The sequence below is a fragment of the Petaurus breviceps genome, unplaced genomic scaffold (assembly GCF_028583685.1).
Source record: "Petaurus breviceps papuanus isolate PSGF00001 unplaced genomic scaffold, PetGlider_PUasm1.0 91041, whole genome shotgun sequence".
Lineage (NCBI taxonomy): Eukaryota > Metazoa > Chordata > Mammalia > Diprotodontia > Petauridae > Petaurus > Petaurus breviceps.
Window position 1 is genome coordinate 33,316,789 of NW_027187400.1, and position 23,924 is coordinate 33,340,712.

The 23,924-nt window shown below is 41.9% G+C and overlaps 2 protein-coding genes across 3 annotated transcripts in view; one reads left to right on the forward strand and one right to left on the reverse strand.

Moving 5' to 3' along the window:
• Nucleotides 1-3,696: 3,696 nt before the first annotated feature.
• CUNH1orf174 (chromosome unknown C1orf174 homolog) lies at nt 3,697-14,787 on the forward strand. Its single transcript, XM_069079272.1, has 4 exons — nt 3,697-3,884; nt 10,744-10,857; nt 12,071-12,580; nt 13,271-14,787. Exons 1-4 carry the CDS (start codon nt 3,870-3,872, stop codon nt 13,373-13,375), a joined length of 744 nt encoding a protein of 247 aa, XP_068935373.1. The 5' UTR covers nt 3,697-3,869; the 3' UTR covers nt 13,376-14,787.
• An 830-nt stretch (nt 14,788-15,617) lies between these two features.
• Nucleotides 15,618-23,924, reverse strand: part of DFFB (DNA fragmentation factor subunit beta) — a 35,320-nt gene continuing 27,013 nt past the window's right edge. For both annotated transcript variants that reach the window (XM_069079270.1, XM_069079269.1), the window contains one exon: nt 15,618-23,636. In XM_069079270.1, the coding sequence (XP_068935371.1) occupies nt 23,405-23,636 (232 nt within the window). In that variant the 3' untranslated portion in view covers nt 15,618-23,404. The remainder of the gene's footprint in view (nt 23,637-23,924) is intronic.

Consider the following 23,924-nt stretch of genomic DNA (forward strand, 5'->3'; position numbering starts at 1 on the left):
TAATAGCGCCTACCCCACAGAACTGTTATGAGGCACACAGCTTAGCAGACTGTGAGCTAGAAGGGACCTCAGAAGCAATCTAGTCCAGCCCTCTCATTTAACGGATGAGGAAACTGAGGCCAAATGAGCTAATGTATGTAAAGCACTTTGCCATCCTTAAAGCCCTAATTAATGTCTATTATCACTATCTTTGCTGCTGCCATTATCATTACTGACTTTACCTAGAGTGTTTTGTGGAAAGGCTATATTTCATTTTTTGTAATCAACAATACTACCTCATAATTAATTGATACTAACATTAATATAGCACTTAATTTATCATTAATATAGCACTTTAATGATTACAAAGTTCTTCCTGTATATTCTCTCATCTGCTCACAACATCCTTTTCCAGTATCTCTATTACACAGATGGGGAAATTGTGGCTGAGAGAGGATAACCCAGGGTCACCCAGCTTGCAAGAGTCTGAGCCAGGATTTGAACTCAGGTCTTTGTGACTCAGAATCTTTAAAAGACAAAAAGCAGTCTCTTAGCTTTGTAAGCACCTCATTGAACTGGTCACTGAGTACCTGGGCCACTGCTGAGAGTTTGGAAATGAGATTCAAGGGAGGTGGCTAACATCCTACATCACCGACCTCACACAGGATGGTTTGGGCAAGAGGAGAATCAGAGGTGGGGAGGGAACATGAAACAATTCAACCCCAGCAGGAGGCTAATCTCCATTAAAAGTAAAGGTGACCAGCTGTTCTACTGCTCTAATGAGGACAAGGCACGAGGAAATAGGTTTAAGTTGGGGCACAGAGGAATTAGGACAGAACTCATGCCAAGCTCACTAATTCTATTAGCTGCCCAATTTGCATCCTGTCAGGGGCAAGAAAATTCTTTTGGATCCAAAGCTTCCAAATCTTGGATGTGAATTTCAAACCCCCAAAACTATGCAGATTCATTTACCATCCAAGTCAAAGAATTTCAGAACTGGAAGAGGCCTTGGTGAGCCAACCTCGCCCCCCTTGCTGGGGTCAAAAATAAGGACTGGACCTGTGACTGCATCGGTATAGTCTGAATGAGTTGTCTAGAGCAAAAAAAGTAACTTGGCCAGGATCACCCCACTAGTATGGGTCACAGGTAGAATCTGAACCCAGGTCTGCCTGACTTCATGGCCAGGTCTCTATCCTCTGTGCTACCCTGTCTCTCTACCCCTTTTCTTAGTGCTGCTGTTCAGCAGTTTTCAGTCATCTCCAACTCTTCCTGACCCCATTTGGGTTTTTTTTTTGGCAGAGACACTGGAGGGGTTTGTCATTTCCTTTCTCCAGCTTATTTTACTAATCAGGAAACTGAGGCAGAGAGGGTGAAGTGACTTGCCCAGGGTCACCCAGCTGGTAAGTATCTGAGGCCATATTTGAACTAAGCAAGATGAGTCTTCCTGATTCCAGGCCTGGACTCTGCACACTATGGCACCACCTAGCGCCCATCCCTCTTCTTACTGATAAGAAAATGGGGACCCAAAAAGGAATGACTTGCCCAGGGTCACACAGAAAGCCAGTCCTTGAACTAAGACTACACACCCCAGTTCCTTTAACCTGCAGTAGTGTTCTCTTCCCTGCCATACTGCTACCCCAAGAGAGAGAAAAGCTCTCACTATAGTAAGAAAGTGAATCACTGATGGTTCACTTGACTCCTGCTGATGCTTCCAGACCCTACCAGGGGCTCATGCCCCTCCGCACACCCCACTGCACCTGGCTAGATCACACTCTTCACATGGCTCTGGCTCTCATCCACAGCCGAAGCCCCCAGACCACTCACCCTCTTTTTGAAAGGATTTCAGGGCCAAGCTTCTTCCTCTTCTTCCCAAGCACTGCCTGTATACGTAGGAACCGCAACACTTACATGGATGTACCACAGGAGACCCTGGCTTCCCAACCCAGCAGCCCCATCAGCCTCCATGCACTCAGTGCTTGAGGCACTTAAAATATTGTTGAAGCTTTCTTTTTATCTCTCCCTGTGCTTTTCCAGGATCTATTCTCCATCCTCTCCAAAACCTTAAAGCCCTCCATTCCCCTCTGTTTTCCCATTCTATCACCTCTATTCTGCTACCTTTTGGCTGGAAAGAGAACAAAAAAATATCTAGTAGAGAGTTGATACTCAAAAAAAAATATGGAGACAGTGGAGAGAGACATGCCCTTGATGAATTCGAGTCACCTGGCCCAGACGAGCTCTATCATCAGACAAGGAAAGAACTGTCAGGTTTGATTGATAATTTCTTGTCAAAGACATCTTAAAGAAAGTGGGGAACAGAAGTACTATAGCCCTGAAGAGGAAAAAGTCCCAATTAAAAAAAAAAAAAAAAAAGAAATAGAATATGCCAATATAAGGTGGGAATTTTGCCTTTGGTTTCTGGAAAAATACTGGAAGTTTAGTGGCCATCTAGAAAGCAGTGCTCTCAAAGAGCCTGTAGGACTTCATTCAGATCAGATTATGCGAGACTAATCACATATTTCCCCTTTTCACAGGGTTTTTAAATTGGTAAAAGCTAGTAATATTAATAGCTAACATATGCATAGTGCTTATTATATTCCAAGAACTATGAAAAATACTTTCTAAATATTATCTCATTTTGATCCCCACCTACCCCGGGAGGTAATAAAAAAATAATACAATGACTAATATTCATATAGTATTTACTATGCGCCAGACACCATGCTAAGCACTTTATAGTTATTATCTCATAGGCCATCCATGCTCACAACAACTGTGGAGGCAGGAATTATCATTATCCCCATTTTACCGTTGAGGAAACTCAGCCAAACAGCAGTTAAGTGACTTGCCCAAGGTCACTCCACTAATATGTGACAGAGGCCAAAATTTAACTCAGGCCTTCACCCACTATCCATTGCATCACCCAGCAGCCTCCAGCACAAAGCTAACCTCTTTGTCGCAGAATAAACCAAACTATGTCATAGAAGGAATTGTTTTTTCAGGTATGAGTTGGAAGAGTTGGATGTTGATGGTCACTAAGGTCCCTTCCAAACTAGAGATTCTGTGACTTAACCAAGTTACAACATGGGTCAGTAATGGTCCATATCAAGTCTCCATTTGTCAGCCCCCAACACTGCAGGATACTATGGGACCAGAGTTCAAATCCCAGATCTAGCGGGGTGACCTTGGGCAAGTCACTTAACCTGTTTTCTTTTTTTTTTTGAGCGGGAGGGCAGGGCAAGTGGGGTTAAGTGACTTGCCCAAGGTCACACATCTAGTTTTGTGTTAAGTCTCTGAGGCAAGATTTGAACTCAGCTCCTCCTGACTCCAGGGCCGGTGCTTTATTCACTGCCACCTAGCCGCCCCTAACCTGTTTTCTTATCCGCAAAACAGGAGCGTTGGGATAGATGTCCCCTAAGGTGCCCTCCATTTCTAAATCCATGACCCCATGATCATCTATCTAACAACCTTGGGTCACCTCCTGGTTCATTCATTGGCTCTGTATCTTCCCCCAAGCTCGGGATGACTTATTCCAACCACGTCTAAACATGGCGGACACAAAGTGCCCGCGCACGCGCACGCCCCTCACTAGCATGGTGACATGTGCGCTCGCGCAAACCCCGCCCTTCTCCCCTCCCCCCGCGCCGCGCTGCTAAGTCCCGCCCCCCTCCCGGCCGCGTGAAGCCCAGGCCGCCTCCTCTCAGTTGGGGGAGCCGAACGTGTTTGGGTCACGTGGCCCGGCGGCACCGCCTCCTGATTGGCGGCGGCAGTGGCAGACGTCGGACGACGCGGCGGCCCGGGACTGGTGTCTAACCGGGTCGCGGGTCAGGTGCGCAAGAGAGCGTTAGCCCCGGGAGCTGAGGACGCCGCGGTGGCGGCGGCGCCTCAGACTCATGAGGAGCCGGAAGGTGAGGGAACGCCGCCCCGTGGCCCCGGCGTTGGAGGGCGGCCCGCGACGTCCGGACGGGGAGAGGGGCAGGGAGCCCGGGGAGCGGAGGGGCTGGGGCGAGGAAGGTGGACCCCGCCGCCTGGGACGCGGCCTGTGACGCGAGCCCATTGTCCCGGGCCGGGAGCTGGTGTGGGGCCGGGATCCCTCCGCCCAAGCCACGCCCACCAGACCGCCTAGGCGGAAGGATAGTGTCTCAGGACGGCACCTAAGAACCCCTCCTCTGCCGGGCTAGGCAGGCCCCGAGAGCGCTAGGCCACGCCTGCCACCCCACGTGTCTCTCTAGGCCACGCCCAAGGAGGGGGAAGAGGTGTTTCTCAGTTCAGGCCACGCCTGTTTGAGTGTTTCCATGGGGGCGGGTCCATCAGCTTAGGCCACGCCCCCACGGGGAGGGGTCTGCCCCCCTTCGGGGCTCTTTGTCCAGGCTAGGTCAGATAGGGCAGGATGAAGGATGCTCACCTGCCCTGGGGTCCCAGGCGCACCTCTCCAGCCATCTCTGGGCCCTGGCCATGGCTCTCGGGACCTAAGGTGGTATTAAGTCACTCTGGGGTCACACCGCTGTGGCTTTTCCCTCCCCCTTACTCCGTGTAATGAATTCTTCCAGTAATTCCCCAGATTGCACCCTCTAAGCCAGGTGCTTGACTTGGAGAATTTTTTTCAAGTCTACTTCCAAATTTAACTATAGGAAAATTCCATTAAACTGTTAACTCTTTGAGAAGAGGGACTATCTTGATCCTATCTTGTATCCTCAGTGCTAAGCACAGTGCCTGGCCCATAGTAGGCACCTAATATATGACTGATTGACCTCCCCCAAGTTGTTAGCCTAAATGAACCCACCTGCATACATATACACAAATTGTGGGAGGGGTTGGCTTTGTTTTTTTGTTTCTGGGTCCAGTATTTATCTGTATGTTTCCCCTAGGAGAATGTCAGCTCTTTGAGTTCAGAGTCTGATTTCTTTTTTTTTTAATTAATTTATTTATTTACTTTTAGTTTACAACATTCAGTTCTGCAAGCTTTTGAGTTCTAAATTTTCTCCTCCCTCCTCCCCCTTCATGGCGACATGTGATCCAATATAGGTTCTACAAATACCTTCACCTTAAACATTAGTCAAGTTGTAAAGAAGGATTATAACCAATGGAATGAACAGGGAGAAAGAAGGAACAAAACAAAGCAAAAAAGAGAGAGCAAGTAGTTTGCTTCAGTCTGCGTTCCGACTCCATAAATCTTTTTCTGGATGTGGATAGCCTTTTCCATCATGAGCCCTTGGGAGTTTTCTTATAACCTTGCATTGCTGAGGTGAGCCTAATTTATCAAAGTCAGTCATCACAGATACAATGTATCTGTAATTGTGTACAGTATTCTTCTGGTTCTGCTTCTCTCAGCATCAGTTTATATAAGTCTCTCCAGGTAATTATGAAGTCTGTCTACTCATTTCTTATAGCGCAGTAGTATTCTATAACATTCATATACCACAACTTGTTTAGCCATTCCCCAATTGATGGGCATTTCCTTGATTTCCAATCCTTTGCTACCACAAAAAGAGCTGCTATAAATGTTTTTGTACATACGTGTCCTCCTTCAACTTGTATGATCTCTTTAGGATACAGCCCTAGAAGTCCTATTGCTGTGTCAAAGGTTATGCACATTTTTATAGCCCTTTGGGCATAGTTCCAAATTGCTCTCCAGAATTGTTGGATTAGTTCCAGTTCCACCAACAATGCATTAGTGTTCCAATTTTCCCACATCTTCTCCAGCATTTATCATTTTCCTGTTTTGCCTTGTTAGCCAATCTTACTGGTGAGATGTGGTATGTAAGATGAGTTGTTTTGATTTGCACTGCCCTAATCAATAGTGACTTAGAGCATGATTATAGATAGCTTTAATTTCTTCTCAGAGGCTGATTTCAGTTTTGTCATTGTAACCAACACCTTACACACTACTTGATGTCACTAAATGCTTGTTGAATCAATCAAACTATAATCCAAAACATGGTAGAAAGAGGATTGAATGTGAAGGCAGAGGACCTGAATCAAATCAATATCTGTCATATTCTGTTGTGTGACCTTGGATAAGTCACTGAACCTAACCCTGTCTCTGTCATATACTTCCCATCTACTACCATATACTTAACCTCAAACTTAAAGTTCCTCATGTAAAATGAGAGTGTAGAACTCACTAAGGGCCCCTTTCTTCTAAATCTATAATCCCATGATCTCTGTGCCTTCGTTTGTTTATGAGAAGCAGAAGTTTGGGCTACATGAACTCTCTGGCCCCTTCTAGATCTAAATCTGTGACCCATAGAGGCAGTGGGGTCTTATAAATAAAGTGCTGGTTTTGGAGTCCAGAGAAATTTAAGTACACACCCCATCTATGTCAGTCACTTGTTGTGTGACCTTGGGCAAGTTACTTTTAATATTTTTTTCCTATATGTTTCTTCTATAAAACGAGGATAAATACTGCCTGTGGTACTTATTGTTCACATGGTTGTTGTGAGGTTCAAATAATCTCTCTGTAAAACTTTCAGCTTGGGGCAGCTAGTTGGTAAAGTATGGATAGAGTCCCCTCCCCTCGAATCAGGAGGACTCATCTTCCTGAGTTCAAATCCAGCCTCAGACATTTCCTAACTGTGTGATCCTGGGCAAGTCACTTCATCCTGTTTGCCTCAGTTTACTCGTCTGTAAAATGAGCTGGAGAAAGGAAATGGCAAAGCACTTCGGGATCTCTGCCAAGAAAGCCCCAAATGAAGTCACATAGTCAGGTACAACTGAACAACAAACCTTTCAGCTAAGTAAATGCTCACTCTCCTACTGGGCCTTTTTGTCTCCAACCTTCTCCCTCTTCTGTCTGGGTGCTCAGCATCCTGGCAGTGCCTCTCACATAGTAAGCACTCGGTGAATATTTGTAAAACTGAAGTTTTCATAGTTTTACTCCAAACTCTTCTTGAAACCTTCACTGCAAAATATGTGGTCTCCCAGACAGGGCAGCAGTGAGGGAAAGAGGTGGAGCATAGAAAGAACATTGATTTTAATTAAACCAGAGGATTCACATCATGGCTCTGCCACTTACTAGCTCTGTGACATTGATTAATTATTTAACATTTCTGAATCCCAGTTTCTTTATAAAAATATACTTTTACTAACTACTTGTCACAGGGTAGTTGAGGGTAAAGTGCTTTATAAATCTCCAAACACCATAAATACTAAGTATTATTTCCAGTAGAATTGGAAATAGGGATTTCCCTAAGAGGCATCTCCATTTTAACTGGTAGTGATTTACAGTGTTGAGAGGGCTGGGAGAAATTTCAGTTCAGTTATGCAAACGATACTATGTATTGGTATACCGAGTAATAAGAGTTGATAACTTAACAACCTAAGAGGCTTGAGCATAGGTTGTAACAAATAAATGTATGTGGTGATGCAGTAGAGCTATGGGTCATGGAATAATAGCACAGCCATCGGAGAAGTAAAGTTGTGGGTCCCCCAAAGGCCCCACACACATGGTAGGTGTGAGTAAACAGCAGCACGTTACCAGGAGCTGGCATAAAGGATACCATCAAAGAGATGTGGGACCAGAAAAGGAGGTAAGCAAGGGATGATGACAGACTGATTACGCACCCTTGGGCACAGTAGCCATGGGATATTGAGAGAACTATGCATAGCAGGGTGCACACCCATCCTCCTGACCACTGGATTAATTGCAAGGAACTGAGAAGGCAGGGAGACATTGTCACCTTTACTACTGGAGGATATGCATTGATTAGTTCACAGATTCACTGATTTGAGAATGTATTACCCACCAAGAGGCCACATCCTGTACCAGTTAAGAAAAGATCAGTAGTCATTCCTCTGTTTTCACTGTCCAGAGAGCACTGCCATCTAAGGAGAGAAAACTTAATACATTGGAATTAGGGTAGAGATGAGAAAGGCACTAAAGATCATGCAGTCCCAAGCCTAACATCCATTTTATAAATGATGAAACAAAGGCGTGAGACATTCATTGATCTGCCTCCCAAGATGACAGATAGGTGGCTTGTTGAAATCCACTCAGCCTTCTTTGATCCCCCTAAGAATAAGATGTGAAGTAATATTTGGAAATAAACATCCCTAAGAAAAGATTGGAACTCAGCTCAGATAATACTAGAAAAAAGACATGTGAAATACATACAGCATAGTCTGTGCTGGAGTTCTTATTTGAATCAACTACTTTACCAGACTTCAGCAGTATCATTAGCAGAAGGACCCAGGAATATTCTACCAAAGCCCTGAAATTATCAGACAAGAAGATTGGTGAAACATTTGTGAAACAATGCTTCCTGTAGATAATAAAAGCTCAGGCTAAAGGGCCAAGTACTCTTCTGGACTCATAAATTATCTTAAAAACATTGACAAGGACATGTAGCTCTTACATTAAGGGTTTTTATGCTCCCTAATATGTTTGCTTATTGACCAGACTTCAGTAAATAAAAAATCAGATTTAGAAGTGAAATTGATACCTAAGTATTTTTAGGTCAACGTATTTATTATGGTTACTCATGAGAAAAGATGTTAATGGAGACTTGGCATCAGTTTGTGTTCATTCGCCCATTGCCAGGGAATGTTGTCATCCCAACCGTTCTGTAATGTTGTCATGATTTAGGGAGGTACAAGCACAGTCCTCAGTAAACTTCAGCTGTGTTTGATTTACAGTGGTTTAGGAATTCTGAAAAGCACCCTGAGCTGCACGTCATGTGGTCTGTTACCTTGCCCTTCCATACATCATAGAAGGTTTTCTTTCCTCCTTTCCTCTCAGTCTTTTGATGGGTTGAATAGTTGTTATAGCCTCTGGATTCCTGTACCCATATGATACAGGTGGAAAAGTTGAGAAATTGCTTTTTTTTTTTTAAACATCACCCTATTCACACCCCCTCCCATTTGTGGGTTTTTCTTGTACTTAGTACAGTTAGTCAACAAGCATTTATTAAGCATCTCTGGAATACTTCATATGTGCCAGGCTACATATGCTACATGCCAGGGAGATATAAACAAAACCAAACAGCTCCTGCCAGGGCTCCAGAGCCTCATGGTCTAATGGGGAGACAACTGTGTGCAAACAAGAAATAAATAGCATAAACTGGCGATGATATTGGGGGAAGCACTAGTCCTAAATGCCTGTGGAGCAGATTGACATCCCATTTCTGGCTTCTCTTGGAAACAGCTTATAACCTTTCCCTTTAGTTTCTCCATTTAATGTTTCTTACTCTTCAGGTTTTATTTTCCTTATTTCCAGTCTGCCTTTAAAAAAAGAAACATTTCATACCGTAAGGCTTTATTACAGTCCCCCTTTCCACCAATGTCTTGAACCAATCTCTTAAATTAAGGTTTATGGAGCTCTTAAATTTATTAGATTGGAATTAGTTTGACAAAATGAAATAAACTAATACTGTTTCCACATATAATTTTTACCTTTTTCATTCTTTGGAAGATAAGAACTCAAGACTTTTTCCATGTTAACTTATGTTAGGAGTTTTAGCTACTGAATCGAAGTTTAAGGAAAAACTTAAGCCCCTCCTACTTGGTATGTTTTAGCCTAGAGGTGAGGCCTTGAATAGAGTGGTGGACCTTGAGTCAGGTAGACTCCTCTTTGTGAGTTCAAACCCAGCCTCATACACTAGATTTGTGACCCTGGGCAAGTCACTTAACCCTCTTTGCCTCAGTTTCCTCATCTATAATATAACTGGAGGGGGAAATGGCAAACCACTCCAATGTCTTTGCCAAGAAAACACTAAATCAGTTAGAGAAGTCAGACACAACTGAAAAATGACTCAATGTATTGGAATTCTTTATGATAGTTTCTTGGAAAATTCAGGTGAAGGACTAAGGGTTCTAAACTCCTAGAATTATAAGAAGCATTCTACTTTTTGAGGGATAATATTCTCATTCTTTCCTAAAGTAGAAGGAAGCTCCTTGAGGTCAGGTACTAGGTTGGTTTTGGTCTTTGTAACCCCACCATCTAGTACAGTGCTTTGCACATAGTCTATACTTAATAAATTAAAATTATCTTAAAAGCATTTAAATTTAGAGTCAATTAGTATTTTTGTTTTCAGGAAAGTTCTTCTGAACTGTATTTTCTGTGCTTCCAATTTCTTCTTTCTAAGGGTGTTTTCTGATCACTGTATCTGACATTACTCTTAGAATTCGTATTCATTGTGAGTAGGGATCGTTTCATTCTCTGTGCTTGGACCTCTAGCACCTGTGGTGATGCTTGGTACACAGTAGATACTTAGATGTGTCTAATGCCAGCACCATGACAAAAGGGAAAATGGCTTCACAGCAGTGTTCAAATCCTTCCTTTTGCAGGCCTTTCAGAGTCTCCCATCTCAAAGCCCTCCCCAATCCCAGAAAGGTTCTCACCACCTTTCTGAGATGACCTCCAGTTTACCCTTTACATATCTTGTATGTATCTAGTTGTCTACAGGTTGTCTCTCACCATTAGACTATGACCTCCCTGAGGGCAAGGACTGGCTTTTTGACATTCTTTTTATCCCCAGTGCTTAGCACAGTGCCTGGTACTTAGTAGGCAATTAACAAAATGCTTGTTATTATCTTGAAATAGATATGAATTACAGAACCCTTGACTTTTTTGATGACATAGCATTTGCTTTAAGATCTTGCATTTTTTTTTTCCACTTTTTTCCCATCATTTTAAAAACCCTTTTTGGCCCTTCAAATCATGTTTGTTACATAAGTCCAAGTTTTACTACTTTCCTCAGACTCCTTGATTGTCTCTTGTGTTCTCAGCACTCCCCCAGTCCTTCCCTGATTTCTCCATATCTGATTTAGCTTGCAGACGGGGTGCGCTCTTCAGCACGCCTAAGGAGCAGAAACTGCCCAGTAACCAGAGCTGCCTCAGCTCAAGAATTGGATGTTTCCAGATCTACAAAAACAGTGTGTTTGGTAAGGTGGTGTTCATTCATTCAGTCTCTGAAGAGCTTAACAATCTGGTTTCACATGGACTTATTTTACACTTTTCAGATACATCATTCTGAGTAATTTTTAATGATTGTTAATTCCAAAAAGGAGAGTAGGCTTAGGAGAAAAGCAAATGTAAGTGTTAGAGCTGATACCCAAGAGATACTTTTTCTGAACAAAAAAAAATTTTTTTTAAGCAATTGGGGTTAAGTAACTTGCTCAAGGTTACACGGCCAGGTGTTTCTGGGTGGGTGCTAAGTGTCTGAGCCCAGATTCGATCCCAGGTCATCCCGACTCTGGGGCTGGTGCTCTTACTCGCTGTGCTACCTGGCCACCCCTGATCAATAATTTTTACACTTAATGTTTACTGAGGAGTCATGATCATTAGTCATGGACCCACTTCCTCAGCCTCTCCTCTCCTTTGTCATTCTTCCTGTGATATAGAATGTACAAAGTGCAATCCAGTGAGAGCTTTACTATATTTTGTTCTACAATTCATTCCTAATAGCCTTTTTGGGAAAAGTAGAGGGAGTCAGTAGAAAATGCCACCAAATCAACCGTTTTTTACTTTAATCCCTTTGTTCTTGTTGGATTGGAGGCCTCACTGTTGTTATAGGACATATGGAATGTAAGATATCTTCAATTATGATAGCAGATCTGTTACCCTCCTTTTCAAATTACTGAATTAACAGGTATAAGAAAAGTGGAGTTTGTGGGGCAGCATGTTATAGTGGAAAGAGCCTTGGCTGCAGTCAGAGGGCCTGGATCCAAATCCTGCCTCTAATTACCTATGTGACATTGGGCGAGACATTTCATCTCTCTGGGCCTGTTCTTTCATCTGTAAGATGAAAGGTCTTTAATAAATATACTAGAACCATGATCTGATGACCCCCAAGATAGGAAGATTATGGTGTAGTCATGACTTTTCTCTGTCTGTTTATATAGTAAGACATATCCATTTACCTAGGTAAATTATCCAGAAGTGTAATAGCCATAGTAGAATTTGGGTCTTTGGCCAGATATGTCTATAGTAGTATTAAAGTAAAAGAACTCTCTTTTAGAGTTGTCAGTTTATATCCTTCATAGTGTTTAAGATGTTGAAGCAAACCATTCTGACCCCTAACGTGAAATAAACAAAAAACCATCTTAGGTCCCATAGGTATCACTGGTTTCTCCTTAAGCTCATCTTTCTTGACAGGCTTCATCACACAAAGCAACTGAGAGACGTACTTCCAAGACACTCAAGTATGAAAAAGATGGCTTCATCAAGTCAGAATTACAAGAACTAACAACCAAAAAGGATAAAACTTCTTTGCCAAAAACAGCATCTGAAACCTCCAGTGAGAATGAGCCTTTGGAGTGTGCTGAGCACAAAGCATTGCCAGCAAGTCATGAAGCTAATACTTCTAAGATTTGTGAACAGCAAATAGAGAGGAATGAGAATGGTCTTTCTCATCATGGTCACTCCAGAGATGTGGGGAACAGTTGCTTAGTAAAGACTGAAAATGACTTGACCCTCTCAAAATATAAAGAAAATCTGGTAGAGGAAGACGTGTGTAAGCGTGGTGCTATGCTGCTCGGGGAAGCTGGGGCAGAGGCAGATCCCCAGAAGACACCTTCTCACATAGACAGTAGCATCTTTTTAGACGAAGATAGCAATCAGCCATTGCCAGTGGATCGATTCTTTGGAAATGTCGAGCTCATGCAAGTAAGAATAAGTCATTTGTTCTCTTTTCCCTTTAAAAACAATGAGGTGTAGAGGCAGTGTGTTAGAGTGGAAAGATTACTGAGCATGGAGGCTCCAGACCCAGGTTCACATCCAGCTCTGCCACTTTCTGAGAAATCACTCTCTTCATCTGTAAGAATGACAGGGCTGGATTCTGGAGGTCCCTTCCAACTTCAGATCTGGCATTCGATGTGGGAACAGTGTTCCTAAGTTTCCCAAGTCATGGTTAAACTAGCAAGGATAAGTCAAAGTGGATGAAATGTATTCACGCAACAAGTAACTTCTTGTCTCTGCTAGATACTTCTTTAGTATATTGGCCATCTTATGGCTGTGGGCAGGAGCTGCCCAGGATGGAATACATGGGTGGGTTGGGATTGACATCAGTGGAGGGAACTTCCAAACCCATAGATGTTTATGTGCCAGGCTCTGTGCTCCCCATTATTGACATAGAGATGAAAGATGATCAGCCCTGTCTACAACTTGCTCTCTGTTGGAGGGACACAAAGTGATTGGGGAAGGGAAAGGTGTACAGGAAGTGGGAAGTCAATAGACTTTATGGAGGAGGCAGTGCTTGATAGGGATTCTAAGAAGTCAGAGCAAGGAGAGAATGTGGAATTCTGGGTGGGAACAATAATTTTCATTAACATTCCATATCTTATTCTTTTCCCCAAGGACCTTCCGCCAGTTTCTCCACCTTGTCCTTCAATGAGCAGACGGGAATTCAGAAAAATGCACTTCAGAGCCAAAGATGATGATGATGATGATGCAGAAATGTAAATATTTAATAAAAACATTATAAAATTATATCTCTATTTTTTATACATTAAGGACAGTTACCAATGTCATGCTATTACAAATGATTCTAGCTGCCACATGTCAGTGTCAATATAAAATCTATCCCCGTGGGAGCTTCCTAGCTTAAAAAGTAAGCTACGGTCATTTTGCTATTCCTACTTGCTAAGTTTCTAAAGCCACTGTGGGAAACTCATTGAAGTGAACTTGGACATTGTAAAGCTCCTATTTTTTTCTTTTGGGGGATGATTGGACAGAAAATTTCACATTGCTTTGTTCTTAACCATGGCAACTCCAACTTCCTGAGATGACTATACCTTCTAGTAAAGTAGGTATATTATTTTTTATGATAAATTATGCTTTGAGTAAGCCCAGTGGGGCTCAGAAAGGATGGCACATTTATAAATATAAAAATGGCATCTAAAATTTGTTTTTGCAATGTATAAGCAAGCTTCTGTTCTACTACCAGTCCGGGTTATTTGATGATTCCTATAGGTCACCTGATAAATTCACCTCTGAATGAATTTTGTACTTTTGTTATTTCCATATACATATGGACTCGTGGTTACCATTGATGTTTTAAGTTAAGTTTGCAAAGGAAGCCTTGAACACTAGAAAATATTTTTTTTTTACAATTATATTTTAAGAAGCTTTGATTTTGGCCCTAAGTGGACAGTATTATTCCTTCCAGAAATAATTTGACCCATTAATGGAGAGAGCAATTACTTGACTAAAGACCAAGCACTTAATTCTTTCTCCTAAGGGTTTAACTAGTGTTAAGGCTCCTGAACCCATTCAACAACCTCGGACAAGGAGACTGGAATAAAAGTAGATTTCCACTTAAAAGGAAATAGCCCCATTTATTTTTCAACATTATGGGGACTTTTTTTCCTTTTTATCCAATATATCTTTGTGTAAGTTGTTACAAGTGAAAAAATAGTAAATAATGTTGAATATACTCTAATTACTTCCCCAGCTTCATTTGTAGAGTAGTTTAATAGCAAATTAAAATGAAGAGAAATTTTTCGACTTCATGTCATATGCAGTTCAAAATATTTGCCCTAGTTGACATATTTTTTTCCCCAGCAGTCAGTTTCTTTTTAATTTGATCATTTTCCCATTAGGAGATGTGACCTTCACTTACTCCAAATAATTCTGTGATTTATTGGTCAATGAACTACAATACATTTAATAACATGGACATGTTGCTTATAATCCATTCATATTATGAAAGCTTGGGAAAATAATTTACAGTTTGAGATTACTGCATGAACTTGACTATTAATCATAACACCCCTCACTGGTGGTAATTGAGTTGCCTCAAAATTTTAGAATTTTGTGTTTGCTCTATTAGTTTCTATGTACTTTTTTTAATTAAATCAGAATGTTACCCACCAGTACTGCTCATTATTATTGCTGTTTCAATTAAAAAAAAAGTTATATTGAAAAAATTATATATTCATGTTCATTTGTAATTTTTAACTTCAAATGGTAATGTCATTGTCCATCATGTTGGTCCATAGCCACACTTGCAAAAACTTGGTGGGGTTTGTTTTTTTTTTTCCCATTTGAAATATAGCCCTGAGTTAAATTTGTTCTCAAATGAATCCAGTGCTTTTCCACCCAGATTTACTTGGGAATGTTTTAAGTTCTTCAATCACAGTCCTGCTAAGTACGTGCTTTGCCTCTGATTAAGTGCACCAAGTTGCTAAGATACTTGACTAGGCTTAAGATGGGAGCTTCAGGCAGAATCATTGATAGCAGCCCTCCTTTGAGCTTCTAGGGCAACCAGTATTTGCACATTGTGTGTATAGTGCCGATGCCCCATAGAGGATACAAAGTAGTCTGTGCCCCACAAGGACAAGTTGGTTGGGGAAATCAAGGCATGAAAGGTAATACAAGTAGGGTCACCCAGAAGGTGCACAAGTACCCAGGGAGGGAGCAGTCCAGGTAAATACTATAGGGTCAAAGGGTGGCCAGACTAGACTTCATGGAGTATTGGAGAAGGGGGAAGATCAGGGAGGCAGCAAGGAGAAGGTGCACAAAGACATTAGTTTTATACTTAGGAATAAAATCTTCACCTAAACCAGTAACTTCACAAAGGAAATTTTTAGAAAATGTTTCTAATCTGAGTAGTTCTAAATCAGCGAATTCAGAATTATTCTGGAACAAGACTACATCAAGTGAATGTATGATGTTTCCAGGTTTTAATAAGGTACAAAATAAAAACTTTTTGAGACATTTTCTTTATTAAATATATTAACCAACGTATAAAAATGTATTGCAAAAAAAATTTACTTGGTTGAATATTCCTGTAGCAATTATCATAGGACATGAGCATTTCAACTACTGCTTTCATTCCACTATCAGGAACTGACGAGGAGGCTTGTGTTACCAAATGAAGATAAAACTTTTTGGAAACAATGTTAGATGACAGAACTATGCCAAAGAACTCCGGCTGTCAGAGCCTGCCCATTCAGTTTGTACATTATCTGAACCTCTGGTTTTTTCCCTGGAAATTATCTTTGGTGAAATAATGACATTGAGTGTTTTAAGGTTTGCAATGCATCTTAAATAATTAAACTCAACTGATCCTCGAAATAAATGAGGGTTAGATACTCTAGATATTCTTTTTAACAGGAAAAGAAACCAAGACTTAGCAAGGCAATGACTTGCAGTGTCACAGGTATTAAAAGTGTCACCATTAGACAGCGGTCAAACTTTAACCTGTCTTTCCCCATTACCAAGGGTAGCATTCTCATTTCATCAATCTGCTTCCCCCAGATTTAGAGTCTGTGGACCTATGTTAGAATCCCAGCTCTGCCACATGTTTTCCCTATTAGAAATATGTTATTTGTAAGTGTGGATTGTCTTAGTCATCATATTTGTAGCCCCAGCACCTAACATGGTGTTTGGCTACACATTAGGCATTTCATACTTGATTGGTTCATTTTGGGCAAGTCACTTTCCGAATTGTAAAATGAGGTAATTGAATCACATATCAACATTCACAATCCTGTTTGCTTACTTGTTAGCCCAATGTTGAGGCTGGACACAATAGAACATCAACTGGCAAGTTTTCATGCCTGTTGGATTTTAATTCATGTTGATTTTGCTAAAAGCTTTAGTTTTCAATTGTTTCAATTTCATTTGTTCACATTTTTTCAGATTCCCCATTGCCACAGATATTTAAGTCACAGAATTTCAGAGCTGGAATGTGGTGGCCTTGCTAGTCATCTGCCTGAAATGTGGTCCTCTGGTCTTATCTTGAAGACCACAAAAGAGTGAAGCACTACCTTGGACAATAGAGTACTTTAGCATTGCTTTCTACTTTAGCAAAGCTCTTGTTATTAGGAAGTTTTTCCCTGACACCCCTGAATTTGATTCTTTGGCACTTACATCCATTGCCCCTAGTTCTGCCCACTAGGGACAAACAGAACACATCCAATCTATCTAACATAAAACAGTATTTCAAGTACTTGAAGCCTGATATGCCCCCTGAATCGTCTTTCAGCTAAGCATCCCCCTTTCTGCAAACAGACATTCACATGGCATGGACCTGAGGATCTTCCACATTCTGTTTGCCCTTCTCTAGATTCTCCATAGCTTATCAATGTCCCTCCTAAACTGTGCTGCCCAAAACTAACCACAAAACATCCTTCCCTGTCCCCAGGGGGCTTAAGTCTAATAGGGGAGACAACATACATGAAGCAAACCATATAAGATAAATACATGCTAGATGGAAGGTAACATGGGGGTGACGAGCAATGGGAAGAACAGGAAAGGCCACTGTGGTGAGGTGGTCATTGAGCTGGGGAGAAGGCAGAGATTAAGAAAGTCAAATCAAGATGAAGTGTATTCCAAGCATACAAAAGAGCCAGCCCAAAGCAGAGATACGAATGATGGAACGTTGTCAAGTAGACCACAATGGCTGGATCATAGGGTCTGTGGAGAGAATGCGAGATGTCTGGAATGGAATCAACTTGTCGAGCATTCAATGCAAAAGAACTTTGTATTTATTCCCAGAAATAATGGAACCAATAGAGTTCATCAAGGTGGGGAGAGTGACATGGTCAGACCTATGCATGGTTTAGGGAAATCACTGAGTGAAGGATGGATGAGAGTGGGGAAAGACTTGAGCTAGGGAAGACAATTTAGAAGGCCATAATAATAGTACAGGTAAGAGGTAATGGGAGGGCCCAAATTAAGGTGGTGGCTTTGTGCATGGGAAGAGAGGTATAGGAGATGTTGTAGGGATAATTGAGTATATGGGGTGAGTAAGACAGGAGGTGAAGACAACACTAAGGTTTTGAACCTAGATGACTCGGAGGATGGTAGGGCCCTCAGTAGTAATGGGTAAGGGTAGGGTGAAGTCAAGATATCAAATGAACAGGAAGCAGTACAGTGAACTCCCCCACCCCTGCCAACACTGGGGATGGGGTCTAGCCAGGAGCATGGAAGGTTCTAGCAACCACAGAGGGTAAGAGGAGATCCCAGACCCTTCCTGGGGTACCTTGACAAGGACAGGTGCCATCTGGAGCTTTGCACCTACTATCCAGTTTTGGGTCACAGATGCAGGATAGACTCAGGAAGGGATCTGCTCCCCCCCCCCCCCACCCTACACACACACAAGCACAGAGAGGAACAGGTCCAGAAGCAAGCATTGGCAATGTGGTGCAGAGCTGATCTCAGTTCTGGCTTTTAGCCTGGTCTGAAGCCTGCAAAGGAATACCTAGGGAGGGAATCCCAGACCAAAGGGAAGCCTGTAATTCTGTCACTCTGAACCAGAAAGACTTCCTAGCTGTTGGATAGAGAGGCTGAGTCCAGCAGCTATTTTGCTCAGACCCAAACCCAGGCCAGTAACTTGTAGCATGAAGACCAGGGGAAAAGCAATCAGACTGTATCCTCAATCAGACTATTTAAGGAGGACTGAAAGTTCACCAAGTTTCCCATCTGAGCTGTCTCCAAAATTCTGAAATAACTCTCAATTCCCCCAAAAAAGCAGCAATAGGATCAGCTCAGACTGGAAATAAATAAACAAAAAAACCACCATGAAAAGCTACTATGGTGACAGGGACACTCAAGACACAAATCCAGAAAAAAAGAATGACTATAAAAATATTACAAGCAAAGTCTCAAAGAAAAACAGAACATGAGCATAAATTCAACTAGAATTCTTGGAAGAGATAAAGTGTTTTTAAAAGAGCTAAAAAGAGGGGCGGCCAGGTAGCACAGCGAGTAGGAGCACTGGCTCCAGTGTTGGGATGACCCGGGGATCGAATCCAGGCTCAGACACTTAGCACCCACCCAGAAACACCTGGCCATGTAACCTTGAGCAAGTTACTTGACCCCAATTGCTTAGGGGTGGCCAGGTGGCTCAGAGAGTAAGAGCACCGGCTCCAGTGTTGGGATGACCTGGGGATCAAATCCGGGCTCAGATACTTAGCACCACACCTAGAAATAACTGGCCGTGTAACCTTGAGCAAGTTACTTAACCCCAATTGCTTAAAAAAAAAAAAAAGCTAAAAAGATGTTTTTGTCAATGAAATGAGAGTGCTTGAGAAAAAAAACTGGAAAGTGAAAACTATGGAAGAAAAAAATAGAAAAGGAATTAACAGATTGGTACAAGAGGTAGAAAACCTTGCCCAAGCAACAAACTCCTTAAAAATTAAAATGGAATGGACCCAACAGAAGCCAATAACTCCATCAGACAACCAAAATATTAAAACAAAGTCTGGAAAAATAGAAATGGGAGGTATCTCATAGCAAAAACAACTGACTGATGATTAAAATAACAGATTGATGATTAAAAAAAATTTTTAAAACAATTGCACTACCTGAATGCCATGACCAAAGATCCTAGACATTGTATTTCAAGAAATTTTGTAAAGAAAACTGTCCAGATGTCTTAGAACAGAAAGGCAAAGTAGAAAGAATCCACCAGCTACCTCCTGAAAGGAGAAAAAGAGGGAAGAATTAGAGGGAAGATAGATTAAGGGACAGATTAGCAAACTCTGAGACTATACAAAAATATTTGTAGCTCTTTTTGAGGTAGCATGGAATGGGAATTTGAGAGGGCACCCATAAATTGGAGAATGTCTGAACAAGCTTTGGTATATAAAGGGGATGGAATACTACTACTGTGCTATAAGAAATGATGAAGATTTTCAGAGAAACCTGGAAAGACTTACATGAAATGATGCAGAGTGAAATGAACAAAACCAGGAGAATAACAATATGGTAAAGAAAAATAATTTCAAAAGAATTAGGAATTCTGATCGGTATAATCTGCAACCACAATTCCAGAGGACTAATGATGAAGCATGTTTCCCACATCGTGACAGAGAAAGACTCAGAGTGCAGAATGAGATACATGTTTTTAGACATGGCCAATGTGGACATTTGTTTTACTTGATTATAAATATTTATAATGACTTTTGTTTTTCTTTCATTCTCAATTTAGGGGCAGGGAGAGAGATTTTTGCTGATTGGAAAAAACCTATAATTTTTCTTAAATAGTAATAGGTAAATTCATAAAGGAGTGTTAGGGGCAGAGGGCAGAGTTGAGGGGGTAAAGATGAGTTCTGTTTTGGTAATGTGAACCTTTCAATGCCTACAGGACATCCAGTTTGAAGTGTTAAACACAACTGGTGATAGCTCAGGAGACAGACTAGGGCTGGATAAACAGATCTGGGAATCATCTGTATAGAGATGGTAATTGAATCTCCGAGTTGATGAGGTCACTGAGCTGACAGTTTCAGTCATTTTTCTCCATTATGTCCAACTTCATGACCCTATTTGGGGTTTTCTTGGCAAAGATACTGGAGTGGTTTGCCGTTTCCTCCTCCAGCTTATTTTACAGGGTTAAGTGACTTGCCCAGGATCACCCAGCTGGTCAGTTTGAGACTGGACCCAGCACTATATGCACTGAAGTGCCACTTAGCTGCCCTATACTACAGATATAAAAAAGGAGAGCCCAAGACAGAGCTGCAGGGCACGCCCATAGTAGTGGGTCAGAGAGATAGGAAGACAGCCAAGAGAGAGCAGTCATGAAAACCCAGAGAGGAAAGAGCATATATCCAGGATCAGAAGGTGGTCAACAACATTAGAGGCTTTAAAGAGGTCAAGAAAGATTGAGAAATTAAATTGACCAATTAAGAGATCACTGGTAACTTTGGAGAGAGCAGTTTCATTTAATGACAATTTCAGGAAGCCAGAGTCCAGAAGGTTTAGAAGAACATGAGGGGAAGAGAGAGATCAAGCGTGGATGGCATTTTCAAGGAGTGTAACTGACAAGGAAAGGAGAATACAGGAATATGGTGGGCACGGTAGGATCCAGTCAAGGTAGCGGGGTGTGAAGGTAAAAAGGACCACAGTGTCAGGAACTGCACTAACAAATATTATCTCATTTGGTCCTCCCCCCATTTTACAGTTAAAGAAACTGAGGCAAACAGAGGTTAAGCGATTTGCCCAGTCACAGAGCTAGTAAACATCTGAGACCAGATCGGAATCCAGGTTCTTCTGACTCCAAGCCCAATCACCTAGCTGCCTCAGGACAGAGGAAACAGGTTTGTTTGTGGGTAGCAAGGAAGGACAGTAGATAATGGATAGCTGGAAGATTACAGAGAGAGTGGAGTTGACTATATGGGCAGTCTGCTAAAGAAGATGGGAGAGGGTAAGATGGCAGGTATATGCAGAGGGGCTGGTCTTGGCAAACAGAAGGGCCACCTCCCCGGAGGCTGGAGTGAAGGAGGAGATAGCAGGACACGATGTCGGGGTACTGGCAGATGAAGAACGGGTGGAGGGATCTCTCAATGAATGACCTCATTTTCTTTCAGTGAATCAAGGAGAGAATTGAGGACGGAGTGATGTGGGAAGCTTGAAGAAAGAAAAGGTTGAAAATGTCTGTGCCTTTCAGCCGCTAGGTGAAGCCACAGTGCATAGAGAAACCCCTCTGGAGTCAGGAAGACTCATTCATTCAAACCTCAGATGTAATAGGCGCTTGACCCTAGTGCCCAGAACATTTGTTGTTTACTCATTTCAGCTGTATCTTAACTCTTGGTGGCCCCATTTGGGGTTTTCTTGGCAGAGACACTGGAGCAGTTTGTCATTTCCTTCTCCAGCTCATTTTACAGATGAGGAAACTGAGGCGGTGAAGTGACTTGCCCAGGGTCACACAGCTACTAAGTGTCTGACACTTAGATCTGAGCTCATGAAGATGAGGCATCCTGACTCCAGGCTGCCCTGCCTTTCAGAACACAGTAAACATTTAATAAGTGTTTATTTACAATTTGAAGTGATGTTGGTTTTTTTCTTAATTCAACATGTATGCTTCAGGAAGATGACTTGCATCATCTCAGATAACAAGAGATTTTGGCACAGGAAAAACAAACTAAGTTAAAATTAAAATTCACTCTCTAACCCAGTACTATAAAATTGATACTTCGTGACCAGAATCCATGTCCATTTCCTTCTTCAAACACACACACACACACACACACACACTCACATACCCCCTCTACCACCACCACCAGCCCACTCATAGCTTAGTGAGAGTTCATGCATAAGGTTCACAAAACTGAATGATGTCCCCCAATGGCTCAGAGACTCAACCTGCCTGTTTAAACAACCTATATCCCACAAGCTAGAACTACAAAAAGCAAGGATGACTATTTTTTACTATGGAAAATATGCCTTGAGTCAACAAAATACAGGATAAATGACAGAGGGAAGAAAGTTCCTTAGTTCACAAAGCACCATTTTCTCATAGCTAGAAACTATTATTTCATGCTGAGTGCCCAACAATCTGTTCTCTAATAGCAGAACTAACAACATGACCAAGGGGGAAAGACCTAGAAATCAACAGAAATTGGGAGACTGAGGAGAAAAAAAGTAATGGAAAGGACTCTATCTAGAGCGGCTTCATAGCTATCAAGTCTCAGATCTAGAGACAGAGAAAAGGGATAGGGACTGATATTGTTCCATTCATATGGGGAACTTCCAGGTGAAGAAACCCCCTCCACCAATGAAGGTCAGCAACTTCTCAGCCATTTAGACAGTTGTTTAGAGCACGAGTTGAGTCCCATGCCCAGGGTTACATAGCCAGGGTGTGTCAGAGGTGGCATTTGAACCAAAGTCTTCCTGGTCACTCTGAATGGATATATATGTGTGTGCATACACATACACACCTATGTATACATATATATGTATATACACAGAGACATGGGGTAGCTCAGGGACATAGTAAATAGAGTGCTGGGCCTGAAGTCAAGAAGACTCATCTTCCTGAGTTCAAAACTTACTGTGTGACCCTGGGCAAGTCACTTAACCCTGTTTGCCTCAGTTTACTCATCTGTAAAATGAGCTGAAAAAGGAAATGGCAGGATCTTTGCCAAGAAAACCCAAATGGGGTCACAGAAAGTTGGACATGACTGAACAACAACACAAAGACAGAAACAGACATACATTTGTAAGCTCGGAATTAGCCAGAGACAGATGGAAAGCTGCCCCTTTACAGAGGCCCTACATTAAGGCACAGTCAGATATGTACAGGAGGTAGGTTCCCTGGCTTTCCAGTGGCTGTCCACTGTGCACAGACCACACTCCTTCCTTACCACCGTCTTTCAGAATCTCTAGCATCCTCTAAACTCAGCTCAACTGGCACTTCCTAAGGGAAGATTTTCCTAATGCCAATTGTCACTAATCCTTCTTCCCAAAACAGAAATTGTCTCCATTTACTTTGTAGATACTTTGAATATCATTTTCTGCACCTATGTTGCTTCTCCTCCTCTGATAAATATAAGTTCACTGAGGGCAGGAAATGTTTCATTTTTGTCTTTGTATCCATCCCCAGCACCAGGACAGAGAATGATATATAGTAGGCACTTAATGAACACTTGCCTCTCCTATTTGAGCCTGTTTCTTTCTCTGTAAAACAAGGGGAATGGAGCCAATGATTTCCAAGTCCCCTCCTGGCTCTAAAACGTAGGAGAGCTATGGGACAGACAGACATCACTAACGTCTGCGGGCAGCACGTTTCCTGACAACCTTCTTCTTGGGTTTGTAAATCCTGGTTTCATCACAGCTGAGGTTATGACAACTTTTCTTATGGCAGGCAATATGCACCAATTTGAGATTATCGGAGGTAAAAAGCAGGCTGTAGAAATACTCCCAGTCTACTTCTTTGCCATTTTGCTCGGCAACAGCTTCAGCCAGGGTCGGCACAATAGTGCGTTTCTTTTCTATTCTGCAAGAAAAGATGAGTTAGTTATTGGCTCTCAGAAAGTGAGCAATTTCCCTCCTCAAACCAAAAGAACATCCAAATGACCTGTTTTTTACTTACTCATTTGAGGACAAGCCAAAACATTAAACCTAAATTCATTTCTAATAGGTTCTTCCTTAAAACATAGCTCAGGTACTACTTCCTTCCAAAAGCCTTTCCTGGATCCTCCCTCCCCTGCTTTCCAGTTTCTAGCGCTCTCCTCCCATACTCCCTAGAGATGAATTTATATTTTTGTTTGTTTCACATTAAGAA

Bases quoted from the DNA above. Each gene is read 5' to 3' on its own strand.
- CUNH1orf174 (XM_069079272.1), top strand. The intron at 10,858-12,070 runs GTAAGGTGGTGT...CTTTCTTGACAG, and splicing joins CTACAAAAACAGTGTGTTTG to GCTTCATCACACAAAGCAAC. The intron at 12,581-13,270 runs GTAAGAATAAGT...CTTTTCCCCAAG, and splicing joins GAAATGTCGAGCTCATGCAA to GACCTTCCGCCAGTTTCTCC.